At 35.8% G+C, this 19,170-nt stretch overlaps 1 protein-coding gene across 1 annotated transcript in view; it reads left to right on the top strand.

Annotated features, from left to right (window-relative positions):
• The window catches only part of RALYL (RALY RNA binding protein like), a 104,630-nt gene that overhangs the window by 50,189 nt on the left and 35,271 nt on the right, over positions 1 to 19,170 (top strand). Inside the window, exon 3 of the mRNA XM_041464469.1 lies at positions 2,282 to 2,314. Coding sequence (XP_041320403.1) covers positions 2,282 to 2,314 — 33 coding nt within the window. The remainder of the gene's footprint in view (positions 1 to 2,281; positions 2,315 to 19,170) is intronic.

The raw sequence follows: 19,170 nt of genomic DNA, 5'->3' as shown, positions 1-19,170 counted from the left end.
ACTACCACTCCTACATAATTAATACATTATTCCCTTTGTTCACTGTCTAGCTTAGTATTTCTTGGACACAAAAATATATTTTTGCAAAGAAGACATCTGCTTTAAGATGTTTCCTGGACGTGTATGACAGCCCTTCTCTAAATTTATCAGAATTAGTCTTTTTGCAACATCATATTTAATTTTTCAAATATTCCTCAAAACTCTGGAAAAGTCAGTGTACATTAGGTTGAAAAGAAAGGTAAAAAGTGTTTTTTTATTGACAAATGTCACCAGTAAAGATTATATAAGATGTTATTTCATATTGTGCTGCAGTTTTAAACCTTTATATTAATTTTCCATATACTGAATTACCAAGTAAAAGGCCAACAGATAATTGTGTTCATTTACTATAAGGAACACTTGGACTAATTAAAAGTAATTCAGCAAATTATCTGAAACCATTTAGTCAAATATAGAGAGAGGTCAAACCTAGGGCAGCACTATTTAAATCAAATTAAATTCCAGTTTGAGAATGGACTTCAAATAGATTTTTAATTGCAGTATTTAGTCCACAGGGCATTCTATCACACACACTCTTTGTTTTCAAGTAAAATCCACCAGAATATCCTCCATCAGGGTAATTTTGATTACAAAATTTCTGTATTATGAAGTATGTAAGTATGTTCTAGGGCTTTCATTCTTTGGTCGTTTTGCTTATAGTTAATCTCTCCTGCCAAACACTGAGTGCTTCCCCTGACTGATTCATTTCGTTAAGCAGAAAAAGAGGAAACCGAAATGTGACACTAGTGCACAGAATGTGCAGGAGAAGGGTGAAACCCTTCATGAAGGACCCTGTCATTTCATTGCTCTCTGGCAGCACTGCCTGAGCACAGAGAATGCCAAGCTCAGATTTTCTTGGGACTGCCCCAACCACAAGGACATGCAGCTTTGAGCTTTTACTGTTCTTCCAGGTATATGAAAAGCCATCAGTGCTTCATCTTCTATTCTTCTAGTTCCACTTGGATTTGAACCCCAGAAAGTAATGGAACAGTGAGCTATAGACATTAGGACAACACAAAAGGGACAGTGTTTTGGATTTTAGATTATGGTAATAATTAAACTGGTCTATTGGTGTGTGAGTTTTTGCACAAAACCTTTGCTGAATAATAACAATTGAAACAGTACTGTTTTTTTACAAAGAGATCTTTCATGAAACTTTTTCCCTAAAACATTTATTATTTGTTTAACACTAATGGTAATTGTTTAAAATTAATTATATCGCACATATTTTATTGTGGGACTAAATTGTTTTCAGATTTATAATTTAAATGTTCAGTTCCACATATGATACCCTTTGCTGCATTAGAAACACTTTTATTAAAGGCTACAAAGAGATATTAATGACCTGGGCATTTATTTTCTGCTCTTCCTAATACAGTTTGCTCAGTGGGAATCATCACAACAGAAAATTTTTGCACATCATGTAACCACTCAAAATTACTCCGCTGCAAATATGCTTTAAACATGTTTATAAAGCATCCTAAAATCACATACTAATGGTCTTATCAAGCAGCTGATATCAGTAAACTCAGTAAAGCCAGAACACACTAAAAAAATAAGTGCAGCCAATTGCAGACACCAAAACAGGAACACTGCCTGATAGAACAGTTGAGGAGTCTTGTATCTGCCCTGGCTGGAGAGAAACTCCCAGAAGAGGCTCCTGCCAGTGTGCAGGTGCTGCATCTCCTCACAGCCACAGCAGGGAGGGGGAGAGCACTTTGAACCACTGGGTTTAGAACTGAGCATGATTCTGGATCTACCAAAACAGTGACACCCAGATCCAGCACAAGGCCAGTTCTGGCAAATGGGACAGAAGCTATCATAAGGATGAAGTGATCATGTCATATAAGCATAGGATGCTGGAAACCAACCCCCCCAAAAAAATTAAAAAGGCAACAAAAAGAACAAAGTATTTCTTGTTCACACTAGACATTCCATTCAAATATCTACACAAGTCATCTGAATCTGTGACATTCAAAGGGTCTAGATGTGCTACTTTGTAAATATTTGATTTCTAGATCAAAGTTCCATTGCATAAATGGGATTTTTTCCAAGTAAAGCGGAAACTAAAGCGGAATACTAAAAGCACCTACTAAAATGCATCAGGCCCTTCTGTTGGTGCTAAATTGTGTCATTAAATAAACCTGACACTGAGAACAGCTGTTTTAAATTCATTGCACAATTGTTTTTAAACACAATAAATACCTATATTTAATTTTTTTTTTTTTTATTTACTTGACAGACTTGAATCAAAGGAGCCTTTTCTGTCCGTTGGGTAAGTAAGAACATGTATATTTTCATGGCTATTTATATGTTTAACAGCCATACAATATAATTTATGAGATTATGTTGAGCATAAACATCCTATTTCAACATGATGGTTATTTACTATACTTAAGCTTATAAAATGCAGCTTTTAGTCAATAAAGTCAGCAGCCATGGATATTTTCCTTCTCAAAAGGAAACTAAGTATGTTTTGCCTTTATTGACTAAACAAAACTTACACTAAAATACATATAGGAGTTAAATGTTGCATTAAAAGGTAGCTGGTTTATTAATTTATTTTCACTGACTTTATTCAGAAACCATTCTAAATATCATCTGTACCACTTGTCTAAACCATGAAAAATTGATAATGTCCTTTAAAAAATTGTGCTACTTCAATAACAGAAATAAAATCAAATTTATGAAATAGAAAAAAATCACACTTTAGCCTGATTATAAACCACTGCACTGATTTTCATATTTCAGCCATAGCTTCCAGTGTCACAGTCACTTAAACAGTCATATGTTGTCTATTTTAAAATGATAACTCATACTTAAAAATTTGTTTTTAAATGTGTCATATTCTTAAAAGATATCACTCTTCTATAAAATGTAGACTAATATATGTATTAGTGGTAATTATCTGTATTTTACTTCTGAGTCTGAATTTCACTTTCCATGCACAGTTTTCCTTTCAGCTTCTTTCTTTAAAACTTTCCGAAGTGTCCTAACATTCTCCCTCCCTGTTTTCCTTCAGAAGTGTGTTTTTTATGTGTCTTTACTCTCATCTTCCTTTGTTCACACCATACTTTGTACTATCGAGCATATGAACTGCAGACAAAAGATCCCATACAAAATATCTGTTTAAGGGTTAGCTCTACCATGTAATTATCAGTAACTTCCAAATTGTTGTACTAATTGCAGAACTGGAAGTCAACTTCAAATTCTGAAGTGTGAAGTAAAGTTAACAAGCAAGAAAGTGTGTAAATTATGATCAAAAGAACTCTACAAATTAGCATAAACAGGACTGAGATATGTCTTGGTTTCTGTAGCATACAGTAACTGGTTTGTTTCAGTATATTTGGGATTAATTGCTTGCTGTTTTTACTTTCTACCAACTCAAAATTATTGGAAAATATTTGGAGGGGGTATGGAGGTTACACTGCTCTTGTTTTGAATGCTTTGAAATGTTCAAATTTACTGTAAAATTCAGTCACTTCTGTTAATAACTCTCATTAGCCCAAATTGTAACTTATCCTATTAAGTTGGCTTTTTGGGGCCTCCACTCTCATGATGAAGTGATTATTCCAAAATACCAACTTTAAGATTAAAAAAAATGAAGTTGCATGCCGTTTTCATTGAGAAGCAAAGTTCTAACAATCCAGGAAACAAAAAAAAAAAAAAAAAATACAATGTTAGTGCTTACATTATTCGCCACAAAATAGTAAATCCTATTTCTTATCATGATTTTAATAACCATGCTGGCAATCTGAGCTTATTTGCCTAGGAGGAAGCATTGTGTTTTGGCTTTGGGTTTGTTTCCATATGAGTAGATTGGTGGCCACTATGTGAACGCACATTGTGTCCACATATTTATTGTATATGACTTTGTCTCTAAAACTGATTCCTCTTGGGAATTCTAATCTGCACAAATAGACTCAGCTTTTCTCCAGAGCATTTCAGAAGTTTGCCTGTAATGTACTCGAATTCTTTTATGCAGGTTCATAATAATGAAGATAGATAAAATCTCTCAAAATTATTCCCTGTGTGCTACTTTTGCCTTTCCTTCTGTATTTCCTCCACCCCCAAGGAGGACATCAGAGGGTTAGACCACCATGTTATAAGGAGGGGCCCAAACCAACATCCACCTCGTTGGTACCACATAAAAGACACTCCTCTTAGTCCCACAAAAACCAGAGAATTCTTTTTTACAGAGAATGAGCTCTTGTGACAGGATCTGTATCTGAAGTTTTAGCCCAGACAGCTGCAACCACCAGGCTTTTAAAATACAGTAATGTTTGCAGAAGAAATGCTGACTTAACCACTATTAAACAAACACATGGGTGCCCTTAATAGCTCTTGCTGCCAGAGTTTGTCAAAACACCAATCTAAATTACTTTTGGCTGCCTCCAGATGGCTTGATCCTGCACACCAGCCTCCCATTCATCTATCTTCTGTAACAGAGATTTGTTTCCACATTCTCATTATGCTGCCTGCAGGACCTAATTAAGTTTTTGATTTTGCTGTGCCTAAGCATATGACTTCTTGGTGCTTTTCCATTGCTAATTTTGGCAGGGGAAGGGAACATGAAGTGTGGCAACCTAAGACCTCAAGTCTGCCACAGGTTTTTGAGCTCTGTGCGTATGTGCAGGGCTGCAATCATCCCATGAGATCCCACAACGGAAAATTGGTTGATAAAATGTTGCATTTTTTCCCCACCCTCAGAAAGCAGCCAGAGAGAAGCAGACCCCGGCTCTTGCTGTTGTCCTTCGTGTCTCAAATGCAGGGAGCGAACACCTCCTGTACTCCCTTGGTAAAGACAATTCCATTTATCATTCTTTCTATGCAAAGCGCATAGCAAAGAAGAAAAAGCCACTCTCCTTTACTCCATGTGCAAGGCAGGGGCATAATTTGGCACTGAAGCCATAGTAACATCTTTAATGAAAGTCTCTAATGGTAACATTCAGGAGCAAAAATTTGTCAAGCATACAGTCTATTCAGATAAAAGTAACTGAATGCAATATTGTGATTTTGGGCTAAAATACAAAATTGAATTTGATATTTGTGTTGTCTTCCTTTGCCCCTTAGCAATGAAGATAAAATCCTTAGGGAAGGCTGAAATATTTGTTAGTGCAGAATGCTGAGTGACAGCCTGTAAGGGCACAGAATAATCCTCTCCAAAAATGTTATTTCCACACTTTTTGGGGTTTGTGTTCATATTCAACCTAAGCAAACTGAGAGGTGTCTGAACTTTCTTTCCTTTTCATGTTATATAGCATTCATGTTCATGTAGGTTTAGTATAAAAAAGAAGTCATGCAAATGCTCAGAGTGCCTGGAAGATATTAATATCAGAGGCAGGAGTTTTGGTAAATATCAACAACAGAAAATGCATCAAATTAGCTTAATGCAGAAAATTTTGAAAGGTTTAGACTTAAAAAGACAAGGCAAGAGTCTTGATAAAAAAGATATGGATACTACAAAATGGACACTGCAAAAAGAACAGCTGAGTGCCATCTCATATTAAGTTCATCCTGCTTTGTGCAAAGGATGTATTATATTTTAAAAGCAATATATATTTAAAATACCAACATCTTTTAATTATCCATATCAGCTCTCCCTAGCTGGAAATTTTCTAACAGTAACGATGCATAATTATCACCTCAACAAAACAGTTATCATTCTCTCTAGACAATTCGACTGGTTATCCAATTATTAACCACCAGCTATTTATTGGCAGCTGATTTATCATAGATATCTGCATTTAAGAGTTTAGTACCTGAAAAATTTCACCTAATACTGCATGCAGATTTGTAACTGGTCATTGGTATGAGCCTTAAAATTAAAATCTCTTTTTGTAAGACACAGCCAATGTAGCATCTTTTAAGGCCTGTAAGAGTATTATATGGCGAATAGAGGCCATAATTATTTTGTGTGTTGCACAGTAAATTCTTTGAATTCATTATTTTTGGTTTCTAACTATAATTGTATGTTACTTCCATAATAACATGCAGTCAATATAACTTCAACACATGCAGAGGCAGAAAATTCCATCATAGCAACTAATAATTTTGAAAAACATGTAAAAATATTTCTCTTCTCTGTCAGACATCATTTACTAATATGTCCCATATTGCTGAATTCAGAAGAGACAGGGACAGAGAGAGAGAGAAACAACTGATTTTTTTCTCAGTCTCCTGAAAACAGATTCATTTACTGCCAGCTGCAGAGAATGGGCTTATTTCTGAACAAGCAAGCAATAGTGCTTCAGTGAGATGGTCTTTGAAAATTACCATCTCTACCACTGAAAATTATTTTTTCAATTTTTTTTTTGGTTTTTTTTTTTTATTGATTGTTTCCTATAAGCAGTATAATTTTTGGTGAAAAGCCCAGAGGGAAACATAAATGAAAATTAATTCATTGTATATATTCATATAATGATGAATAGTTCTCTGTCATGGAAGAAAGAAGAGACAAGTAAAATTAACACTAGTTACTGCATTTTTTTACATTCTTAATGAAAACACTGTACTACTAGAGTAGTAGTATAAACTACTACTTTCCTCACCAAAGTCCTCTTTCTAGAAAGGATATGACAGTAGAAAATACTGAAAAGCCATGCCTTTTCCAAACTATCTTAATCACAGTAACTGTCAAACATAGGTACTTAGTTCTGCAAGAGACAGAATAATTTTGGTGCTCTGGGGTTCTTGTAAGAACTTGGAAAGTCTTCTAAAATAGAAAAAGTAAATTTCATTAATTTTCTTCCAGAAGAATAGTTCTAAGATACATCAAATGACTCAAATTTGTCACTCAGATTTCTCTCTTTTACTTAGTAGCATTTTCTTTCCTGCAAGGCCATTTTGCAGATCTATAGGAAATTCTTTCATCCCTTGGTTTGAGGGATCCCATTCTGCAGAAATGAGACAGTTTAAATAAAAGCCTAGTTCTTCCAGGGTCTGTTATGAAAATACTCAGTCCACTTCCAAAATATGCAAGTTTTTTCAATTCACAGTCAATTTTTGTGGGGGTTTTGTTTGTTGTTGATTTTTCAATGGCCAATAGGTTGTGAGGCACAAAATAAAATGTAGCCATGGAGCTGTAAAAATTCCATTTCTCTTGTTCTTCATCCTGGTGATCTGGTAGCACCGCTGGAAGGAGCAAACAGTGTTCCTACTATTCCTACCCAACTACTGAAGAGAGAGCTAAGAAGATTATTTTTCTTTGACAAAGGAAAAAAAAAAAGAGGAGATACTATTTTGCTCTGTTATTATGACCCCAATAAAACTACCAACCAGAACATAATCTTGTAACTCTCATTCATATTCAGGACAGGTAGTCAGGAGCTGTCTTCATGAAAATCACGGGAGGACTGAACACACCTGAAAATGATTTAAACTCATTGTTTAGACCCAGGCAGTAATTTCTCATGCTTAAAACCACTTGGGCTTTCTGACTTAGGCAGACAGTAGTAGATTATCTGCTTTTGCAGAGAACACCCTTTGAAACAACCAGCTCTTTGATTATGTGTGAGGTTTAACCTGGAGGGAAGGGGCACATGCCAGGGCTCTGCAGAGGCTCTTTACTGGAGGAGACTTTCAGGAGGGATTTGGGATTTGACACATATGGATATCTGTGGAAGACACTGAGAATCTATACTATTTAATTTCAGGTAGTAGTACTGACATTCTTCTCTTCCAATCTTCCAAATCCCACAAGGATTAAGTTTTAAGTGAGTAACTGCTCACTTTCCATTATTTTAAGATTCTGAAATGGGCATGAATACAGCTATTTTATAAATTTATAATTTTTTGGGTTTTTTTTTTTTTTTTGTTTTTTTTTTTTTTTTTTTTTGCTTAAAACTCTCTCACAAGTGATTACAAAGCTACAGTAATAACAATGTTAGTCCATTGCTGTGACTGAATTTTTCAGTGGTTTCGTGACATTACTCAATGTTTAAAGATCCTAGATTATTCCTAGATTATGTACTTTTCCTACTGATCTACAATCTAAATCTAACTATTTTATGGTTTCCCTATTTGCCTGATTTTGTCATTGCACATCACTTCTACTTTCACACACAGAGCAATATATATATATTACATTAAAAAAGACTAATGAATTTAGCAAAAAAAATGTTATTTTCCTAATTCATAATTCCTAAATTAACTTTCATTTGCAACAAATTCAAGAGATATTAATCTTAATAAATTAGTTTTCCTCTCTCTGACCTTAATAATGTTAGTAGCAATGTTCTTCATAATTGGGAAAGGCAAGAGCATGAGAGCACGCTTTTTTCTCTTCTGGTTATTCTATTTCTTTTCTCTTTTTTTTTTACTGTCTACTATTTCTGTCTTCCAAGACTTCCCTTTCCACAGCAATTCTAGAAAACAATACATTTCCATATAATTTATGTTTTGGTTTAATGATGAACAATTCCTTAGCACTGAATATTTGTGCTCTCACCTATGTATCAGATAGATAGGAGGTTTTCTACAGGAGGGAAAATTATTCGCAAGAGAATGTTTCTGAAGGAAGTTCAGGAGGCTGAAATATTCATGAAGTGTAGGACTGAAATCTGGGAACATAGTAGGAAAGTCAAGGGAAAAGGACAACTCAAAGAAAAAAAAAAGGAAGATACTGTCTTACAGTAGGGGATGGAGGGAGGAGGAAGGACAATATTTGCTGGGCATGTACCTTCACGTGGAACACAACATTTTACATCTAATTTGCCTTTTTTTTTTTTCCCAAACAGCAGTGATTGACCTACAACTTAGAAAAAATAGTGTTTGAAAAGGTCTATGATAGCAGTATTCCTATTTCCTGTCTCTGAGGTATCAACATAGCATCTTGCCACAGCAATCCATACAGCCTTCTGCAAGTATTCAGTATGAATAAGCTTACTGAGGCAGTCACACGCAGAAATATCATGAGACCTAGATCCCCACTCAAAAGACATCTGAAAATTGAGGCAGTTTTTCATCCTTCTTATTGATGTTGCATATGACTTTATTTTTTCTCACAAATTTCCAGATCATTACAAAGGAGTTTTATCTAAATGTCTTCCTCTTGGTAGATACCAAAAGATATAATTTTGAAGTTTTATATTTTGAGTTTCAAATTCCCTATAATGCTGTACAAATTAGTCAGCCTGTGTATACCCCTTGCTCTTCTGCCTATGTTTCTCTAACTACTTTTTTACATTAATAACGATTTAAACTCTTAATATTACATTCTTAGCATGCTAGGCCTTAAACAAATATTTGGGGGGATCTGATGGCTGATCCCTCTGATTCAATGCTTGAAATCAGTCTGATCTTTTTCACCAGAAACTGAAATTTGAACTATCTAATCTAACATCTTTCTTGCATTTGAGGTACAAGAAAAAGATTTGCTTAAAAGAGTAAATGCCAGAAAGACAGCCAGTGCTGCTGTGTGAACTTTTACTTGACAGTCTGTGTCCCACCCTTCTGTTGTAATACAGCTGGCAGCTCCTTGATAAAGAGATTTCTTCTTTGGAGTTCAACCAGCTGTGATCATAGCAATCAGTCAGTGGACTTGCTTCAGAAGTTACTGCTCTACAGCAGTCTGTGCATTCATTGGTTTTCTAAACAGTAAAGTCAGGAGCAAGACAGGAGGCAGTGCAGAAAGAGGTATATCAGAGAGAAACACTGCTTAAACAGCATCTGAGCTCTCCACACTTGAATCCCATAGCCTTTATTCTAAAGAAGGATGGAAAGTTGAATCAGCTGTCACCCTGTAGCCAGCTACTTTTATCCAATATTTTGATAGCCTCACAGACACCAGAAAGTAGGTGTAAGTCACAACAGTTATAAGTTTTTGTAGGATGACAGAAAGGTTTGGGTTAGAAGGGACCTTAAATATCATCTGTGTACAACTAGTGCCACCCAGTAGACCAGGCTGCTCCATGCCCAATCCAATTTGGCCTTGAACACTTGCAGAGATTAATGCAGACTCATGTTTCCTAAATATTTTTCAAAATATAAAGAGTTTCAGGCTAGGTGTTATTGTCATTAGTGTTGCTCTGATAATAGCTTTTTGTGTGATACCAAGGAACAACTACTCACATCTTGCCGTACTGGGTCATTCAGCTGTGCATTTGCATACTGTGGTATAACCCAAATTGAAATAAAATCACAATATATCCTGATGTGAGGCGAGCTTTCAACTAGTAAAATGAATTGGATCATAGATTGCTTTCTACAAATTTATCTTGGTCTGAGATTTGACTTTGTTTACAAACCACTTTCCAAGTACCTTGGAATAATGATTTACACACCATAATTTGAAAATAAGCACAACTATGTCAGGGGTATTTATGATCATATTCAATAGTCTCTGTTTGGCCCAAACTGGTGTTGATTTCAAATGTCTTGATTTTGGCTGATTTGGTTTCAGTCTCTTTGGGGGAAATTTTTTGCTTAGTTTTAATTAGGAACTGTAGCTCAAAAGCACTATGTAACTATCCATTGAGTTCAGGGATTTTTTTTATCTTAGGTTCAGGTCAGATCCTTAAAATTCTCACCATTCCTCAAACCAAAGTTCAAATTTTTCTACATCAGCCATAAACACTCTAAGTGTATGCACCAGTTTAACAGGTCATAACAACTTCAATGCTGATGTGGCTTTAAAAAAAAATGGGAATTAGGTCATATTCTGCCTTATCAATAGCAGGATAAGAGTTTTATTGCTAAGAGTTTATTCAAATTCTTTAATTTCTAGTCTTAGCTTTGGTTCTGAAATCATCTAAGGACCAGTTTTGCTCAATAAAATGAAATCCTTCACAACATATTAGAGCATAATTAAAACTCGGATAATAAGTCTTAAATGTGAAGTGGAAATAACAGAGTGAATCTGTCATGCATGACCAGCCACAGTTGACATTGTTACGGTAGTGACTGTTGCAAATACCAAAGCATTTGTTTAATTTGAAACGTATAAACTGAATTCCAGCAAATATAGAGGTTTTTTTTTCTTTTCAGTCATCTCTAATCCTATATACAAAAAAAAAAAAAAAAAAAAAAAAAAACCCCCCCCAACAAAACCAAACAAAAAAAAAAAAAAAAAAAAAATCTAAAGAAGGATGGAAAGTTGAATCAGCTGTCACCCTGTAGCCAGCTACTTTTATCCAATATTTTGATAGCCTCACAGACACCAGAAAGTAGGTGTAAGTCACAACAGTTATAAGTTTTTGTAGGATGACAGAAAGGTTTGGGTTAGAAGGGACCTTAAATATCATCTGTGTACAACTAGTGCCACCCAGTAGACCAGGCTGCTCCATGCCCAATCCAATTTGGCCTTGAACACTTGCAGAGATTAATGCAGAGATTAATCATCCACAGCTTCTCTGAGCAACCAGTCCCAGTGTCTCACCATCCTCAGAGAAAATATCTTCCTAATATCTAATTTGAATCTGTCCTCTTTCAGTTTAAAGCCATTCCCTCTTGTCCTGTCATGTAGTGGCACGCCTTTGTCAAAAGTCCCTCGCCTATCGTTCTTGCAGGCACCTTTAGGTACTGGAAGGCTGATACAAGGCTTCCCCAGAGACTTTTCTTCTCCAGGTGCAGCAGCCCCCAGCTCTCATCCTGAAAAAGATGCTCCAGCCCTGCGATCATCTTCATGGCTCTCCTCTAGACTTGCTCCAACAGGCCCACATCCTTCTTATGCTGGGAACACCAGAGCTGGATGCAGTGCTCCACATGGAGTCTCATGAGAGCAGAACAGAGGGGGAGAATCACCTCCCTCACCTGATGGTCGTGTTCCTTGTGATGAAGCCCAGAATATGATTGGCTTTGTGGGCTCTGAGTACACACTGCTGTCTCATATAGAGTTTCTTTTCAACCAACATTCTAGATGTCTTTTGCCAGAAGCAGTTATTTGCCAAAAGTACCTACTGAAAATGGCCATTTTTTCTTGCCACCTAAATCAAGGGACACAAATAAAGAGAATTTTTCAGGCAAACTATGAACAAGAAAGTCAAAATGAAAAACTACCTACTTTCAGACTGCATTTTTCACATGAACTGTTTGTTCTGAACTATTTGAAAGTAGCTAACGCCTTCACAGAAATCAAGATCAATATACAAAGAAGGAAAACTGAAGCATTTCTCAAATAATCTAATTCATACTGCAGATCTATCCTTTCTTGGCGTAAAAAATGGATATGGGATGGAACTGGAAGCTACATCTTCTGAGACAGTGAAGTTATTGGAACAAAACTGGAGCTCATTATAGCGGCTCATATAGCAGTATTGTGCCAAAGTATTTTCCTTCCTTTAGCAGAGATGGAGGACCCTGAGAGGATTGATTAATGGTTTGTCTCCTTGCAAAATAAATTTTTTCACTTGTGTACACATACACAAATTAATCATGGTTATACTTTAAATCTGGAATCAAGTATGATTTGGTTTCAAGCTGACCTTGTCTAGGTGTCAGTAGTTAGGGGTATTTCATATTCAGGATGACTCTTTATAGGCTGTAAAACTAAAACTGTCTTGCTGGGTAGAGCATTCACAGAAAAGTAGAATTCCAGCCATGTAATTGTATAAGGATGAGTAATAGTAATGTGGTTTTGCTGGGAGGAGGCAAAAATTATGCAAGGGGAGTTCAACAAGAAGGTAACATATTGGCAAGGAGGAGTCAGAGAGAGAGAGACCTTAACAGTGTTCATTACTTCACAGAATCTTACAGTTTGGGGAGAGATGGTGGCAGCAATTCTCAGAACTAAATTGTTTTGGTAGCTTAATTCCATAGACTATATAAAATTAAATTTAGTCTAGGGTGTGCTTGTATTGTTAAATTCTAATGTACATTTCCCACAGTGGGAAGCCACTTGAAAAGAAACTTTCTTTAAATGCTTGCTAGACATGGTGCATAAAAGTACAAGCAGAGTCCTCATCTGTCAGAAACTGTGATCACATAATCCAGGGAAAAATGCTACCGAAAATGCCAATAATGGAAGCATAAAGTTGCACAAGACCTATTTTGTGCAAATCATAGAATCACAGAATGCTTTGTCTTGGTAGGGACCTTAAAGATCGTCTAGTTCCACTCTCCTCTGCCACAGACAGGGGCAACTTCCACTAGACCAGGTTGTTCAAGTATTAGTATTGTGTTCTTAATGGACAATAACAATCAGCCAATGAAATTTACCCATCTGCTGCAAGCAAGTTGTCAAAATTTCCAACTGTGCAACTGCTCTGTAGCTTGAAACAGCAATATGAAGGAGTCTCCTTGTAGCTTGAAACAGCAATATGAAGGAGTCTCCAGGAGAAGTACTGTAGCATTCAGCAAGTGCAAAGGAGAAGATGGAGGGATATCACATCAAAAACGTACTGAATTCCCCAGATTTACTGTGAGTTGGCTCTTTTCTTTTTTTTCTTAAGATATAGCAGCCAGAGTGGAACAATCAATTCTGCTACCAAAATATTTGACAGAGTCTACAACATGTGATTTAAAAATGTGACTTTTGTATTTTAAAAGAGCTTAGACATGGGAAAATCAGGTAAAACCTGAAGCCAAAAATGTAACCTGATTAAACTCCACATAGAATATGAGCCTCAAAAATCATCAATGAGGGAGAGAGAAAATTATTAATACCCCATATTGTTAGATGCCCTTAGAATCTAGAGGTAACCATAAAGAAATATGCCAGGCAGAATAAAGCAGGAGAGTATCCAGACTGCAGTCTGCCATGCTAAGGAAGGTAGGAGCACAAGTGAATGAGGAAACCTGAGAAAGATCCCATCCTAATCAAAAAAGACATTACTCAAACAAGAAAAGCACAGAACCTCAGTTCTTGAATTGGATGAGACATTAGAAAAGTAGGTTAAAAAAAACCAGTATGAGGCTTCCCTAAGGGGAAAAAGGTCTCTTAGTGTCAAACACTGCTTCTTGTAAATTAGAAAAGATATATAGAAAATTTTCAGCTAGATGATTCATGTTTGCCTCATACTTGCATGACAAGAAATCAGCAACTCTTCCATATGTCTGTGTAGCACTGTATAGGGAAACTGCAATATCAGTGTCATGACAAAGCCACCAGACCCTTTTGCTACATACTACACTCAGGTGAGTCATCTGGGACAAAAATCCTTTCACTTATGAGAATGAATATAATGAAAAAATCCAGACATATATTTAAGACAAAAAAAAAAAATATGATCCCTTGATTTCAACAGCTTTATTCTGGATTTACATTGAGGTAATTTGGAGTGGTGACACTTGAATATCCTTCTGTAAATCAAAAGGTCTTTCCACTAATGTTCTAGGAATTCCTTTGGTTAGTGACTTTTTGTTCCCTTACACAAAATAAATCTTATTTTCTTCACAGTGTATGCAGAAAGTGAATGAACACAAGGTTTTCCAAAGACCTGAAGTATTAGGAATATTTGCCAGAAATCAAGGAAAGTCTATTGGAAAGTAGTCTATTGGAAAAATCAAGTGAGACTCCATTTTCTTCGTGCAGGAAAAGCCAATTGTTTATTCACACCACTTGTATTATACTGTTTTTTACAGACCTTGTGCGCAACTTTAATTGGTTAATAGCTTTCTTGCCAATTACTTTATTGGTTAGTGAAAGGTATTTTACTTGTCCATCAAATCTCTGTGTTCTTAAATTGTTTACATATTTTCTTCACTGATTCTCATGGCATAGATTTAATGTTTATTCAGGTACTAGTTGTTTTTCACGCAGGAATAGATTGTTATGTTAACGAACTATTCATACCAGGATTGTTTTCAAACGGGAACCTGCAAAGTACTAGCTGCACTTGGAAGAAATTACAGGCCAACCACCGATCTAACAAAGCAGGCCTGATTTTAGGAGACCTTTCTTTTGCAATTTTTTCTACCTAAGTGCAACAGTAGTAAACCTAGCACTGGTCTAGAGGACGCACAGGTGGTTGTGGGATGCACAACTGTCCTTTCCACTCATCTCTGACCAGACTGGAACGGAATCCAGTTCTGTGCTTGGTTATAGAAGAATCTCCTTATCAGATGCACTTGCCCTGGAAATTATTACACAGTGGATCAGGAGCAAAAGAATGCTTTTGCAGATTCCCAGAATCTGGTATCTTCATTTGTATTGTGACTGCACTTGCAAAGCATCGTCTTGGAAAAACAGTCACCATGACTTGACTTCACAAGCTGTTCTCAGGACACTGAAAGTTCTGTCTCCTTCACATATCCATTTTGCTGCTTTAAATCTTGACTTGCTCAGTCCAAAATAACAAAATTACCTAGTAATTTAATCAGTAAACTTAGTGTAAATAAGAACAGAAATTTAACTTAAACATTTTGAAAAATTGAAAGAAAAGGAAGTGGTGAAATTTTCTAGGTTTTTATTCTTTTAAATTAACTCTGGCATTGTCACATTCCACTTGATTAATTTTTTGTGAACTGTGCTTTTGTGTTTCATTCAGTGCTTCTAAGACAGCTTGTCTGAAAAGTACATAGAGTTTCAGATTTCTGTTTTTGTAATCTTAAATAGTTATTCTTTCAATTCCAGTGCTACCATTAGGATTTTAATTTAAACTGCTGCCCAGTGAAATGCTGTGGAAACACTAAACCCATCACTTAATCCTATACCTGTCAACATAAGTCTGCTGTAGTTGTCAAACCAAGTCAACTGGCACACCTTCAGTGTACACAATATTATTAGCAAATTGGATAATCAATCACATGTGTATGGTTTGACAATGATGCTTTGAACACACTGAATTTAAAACAGATTTTTAAGAGGCAGGACCTCTCTTGTACTAAGGAAGAAAAAATAGTAAGTAAAATAGGGACACTACGAACTCTCCAGTCAGACTATACAATTAAAGGACACCTTGGGAAATGGTTGGGCCAAATATTTTTCTTTGCCTTACTGTGAAGTGTTCCCACAGAAAACATAAATAACAGGTCATTACTTCAGATAACAAAAATATAGTTCTGCAACAGGAGGAGAAAGGTTGGGGAGATATTTTGTAGATTTACACAGGTATCTTTACATTAAAAAGCTACTGTTTTGTTTCTAAAGAGTATCAGGATAACATTAAGCATAAGCTGTGCCTGCAGCTGCAGTAAGTAGTTCTAGTTAGGAGGAATTCTAATACTTAGCTGTACAGAAAACTGTTGGGGGTTAGTTTTGCCGGCATCACTATTGTCTGTCTTGCTTCCATAAGCAGCTCTGAAACCAGGTGATCCCCAGAGTCTGACTATTGATCTCAATGTCTTTGTTCTTTGCTTCACAAGCTGTGCCTAATCCTCTACAGGAAAATGTCTTCGTGTTTTAATTACCTGAATGTGTATATGCAGCTTGTCGAATATTTGTCGAAGATTTGTCTAAAATTCAGGTTGCACAATAAGTTCAACAGTTTTCCCAAAATGCATTTCACTGGGATGAGAGTTCTTGGAAGAGAGGATGAGAGCAGAAAAGGAACATATCTAGAGACAGAAAAAATACAGCCTAATCATATTACAAATGAATTCTGCCTAGTGCCTGCAGAAAGATACTTCAATGGAAAATGGTGTACTGAATGTCAGCTTTTTTATGTATACATGTCCTCCTTGGACAAAATGCACCTCTTCAGATTAGAACTGGAAAAAATTTTTCAGTTTTGCAGAAAAAAAATATCCCCTTAAAGTATTACTTTCCATGCTGCACTTTTTGAAACTTAATTCCTTATCCTTTCCCCACTCAGGAAAAATTATATCTTGGTCTTATTAATTGAACAAATGTGCAGAATTAGGGAAAAAAACCCAAAAAACTTTTATTAACTTATGGTTACAAAATTACTATGCAATTTAATCATTAATTGAAATATACAAATAGTAGGTGTTGTTCAATTGTTTGGCATTTTGGGACAAGTGATTGGGGATTTTGGTGTTAAACTGTCTTTTTAACTATACCTATTAGCCCTCATATCTTCTTTATGGAAATGAATGTAAAATACTTCTCCACAATTATTTTTCCTCTTCCAGCCCCCTCTTTTTTCCTAGTTGAAAGAATCACTGAAATAATTTGACTTTTGATGGTAAGTCTGTCAGAAAAAAGCAGGGTCTGGAGAATGTTCACTTTCTCTGCAGAATATACAGCCTGAACTGCAAAACAGCATTCTCACCCTTACCTAAAATAGAATTTTCTTTAAAGTAAAGGTGGAATTCAGCCCATCAATTTGATTCATGTCTGAGGGTGTAGGTAACCATCCACTGAAGAGTGGACTGAAATCTCCACCCTTTTTTTAACAGCTTATGAAAGTAACTTCCATCTGATTGATTTTCTAACAGGGAAAGTTTCCATCTCTCGATGCTTCTTCTCTAAATCATCTAGTTACCCCCACTGACTTCCTTTTTAACATCATATCAGTTTAGACTGATTCTCTTTTGCTCTGAACAAGAGCAATTTCTAACACTCTTTTCCCATGACACAAGAAATGATTTCACAAATGACTGGAATACTAGTTTCAACTATTAAGTTGATATGTGCTTCCCAAAAAGTGTTTGATTGAACAAATATTGCTTTTATATTTAATATTTTTATTCCTGCCTCACAACAAGAGAAAAAACTGACAGTATAAATGGCAATAGCACTGTCAATTAAATTAAGATACATTATGCCTGGTTTGTCAACATTTATGCTTTAAATATCTTTGTACCTGTGGAAAGAAAAAGCAATATTAGCTAAGGTTGATTTAAATAGGAGAAAAGTCTTGTTGACAGGAAAATAACAAAAGCTATTTCTGCTCTGTTCTGCATTACCTCTACTAAAGTTAGAATAACCCCACAGAAGTCAGTTATACCACTGATGTTTGGAGCTAAGTTAAAATGGGATGTGATCATTAGTTTATAAACATCTTTTGAGGGCATAGCATAGAGAATGGAAAAAAGATTGTACTTTTGTAGCAATATGATTTCAACATCAGGTATATAAAGACATAATAACATCCATAGGTTTATTTCAAAGATGCAGAAGCATAATACTCTATTTGCCTACTTGGCACATGTGCAACTGCTGATATGCACAGCAACTTTGAATACACAGAGCATCATAGCTCTGAAAATATGGTCGTGGGGGAGACATTTATTCTTCAGACATACACAGTTTTAAAGATATGCATAGTGCTTAGTGAAACCAAAAAAGACAGCTTGTACAAGATTGTCTTGGTGATACTAAATTAGGAAAAGGAACCATGACTTTTGCTTAGTAGAAGCACATTTTATTGATGAGTTTTCTTTGCCTCATTGTGAGACACATGTAAAGCAGTGTCTTTTACTGTCTACTGCATTAATATCAGCATCAGGCACGCAGTTCTATTGTTAATATTGTTGAGATGGCACATGTTTGTGGGTAAGCAATCTGCCTGCTTACAGTGCCATTAGGAAACTGCTGACTCCACCAGTTCACAGGTTTGTTTAAACCTTTCTCTGCTTCTGACCTGCTGAGTATTTGGTATTCAACACTGTATGAGTGATTTACCTGTGGCCTCCATTACACAGGCTGTTGGGTTGCTAAGGAATAACTCTCAAGAGGTTAAGAGCCTTGCAGTCACCTTGATCTCAGTGCCAGTGATTATCTGTGCTAATTTTCTGCTGTTGTTGTACTGCAGCACTGACCATGTCTGTACCTTGACATGCCGAAGTAGGAACAATTATGGCTGCAGATGGAGAGATGTACTGGTTGTTTTCACACTATAATCTCTTCAACATGTTATTACAGATGAAACATCATCATTCAATATAAAATTTTTATACCCATTGAGGGGCCAGCAGTCCTTATTCTGTTCTGTAGTAACAGACAGAGCTGAGTTACTACATATAAAATATAGTCATCCTTCAGCCTTACTCTAGCTGGTGCCAGTGAATTATCCTTCACCAGCTTCATGGTCTTCAACTTGTAAAAGTGAATTTGTTTGGTCTTCATGCAAATTAAATAAATGTCAACTCCAGGCAACACTTTCATGTGACAGGGCTTTTAAATTTAATATTATTTCTTCAAATTGTCTGTTATCATCTACTTAAAAACACACATTGAATATTAAGTATGGGCTTACTGAAGCTATTAATCTTTCAGCTAAATAAAACCACTAAGAAGCTATGAATAACTGTAAATAAAATAATAGCTTTTATACCTGCTTCTTCTTA

This window comes from Pyrgilauda ruficollis, unplaced genomic scaffold, assembly GCF_017590135.1.
Source record: "Pyrgilauda ruficollis isolate IOZ18807 unplaced genomic scaffold, ASM1759013v1 scaffold18, whole genome shotgun sequence".
In the NCBI taxonomy this organism is placed as follows: domain Eukaryota; kingdom Metazoa; phylum Chordata; class Aves; order Passeriformes; family Passeridae; genus Pyrgilauda; species Pyrgilauda ruficollis.
This window is presented reverse-complemented; position numbering and strand designations above follow the sequence as displayed.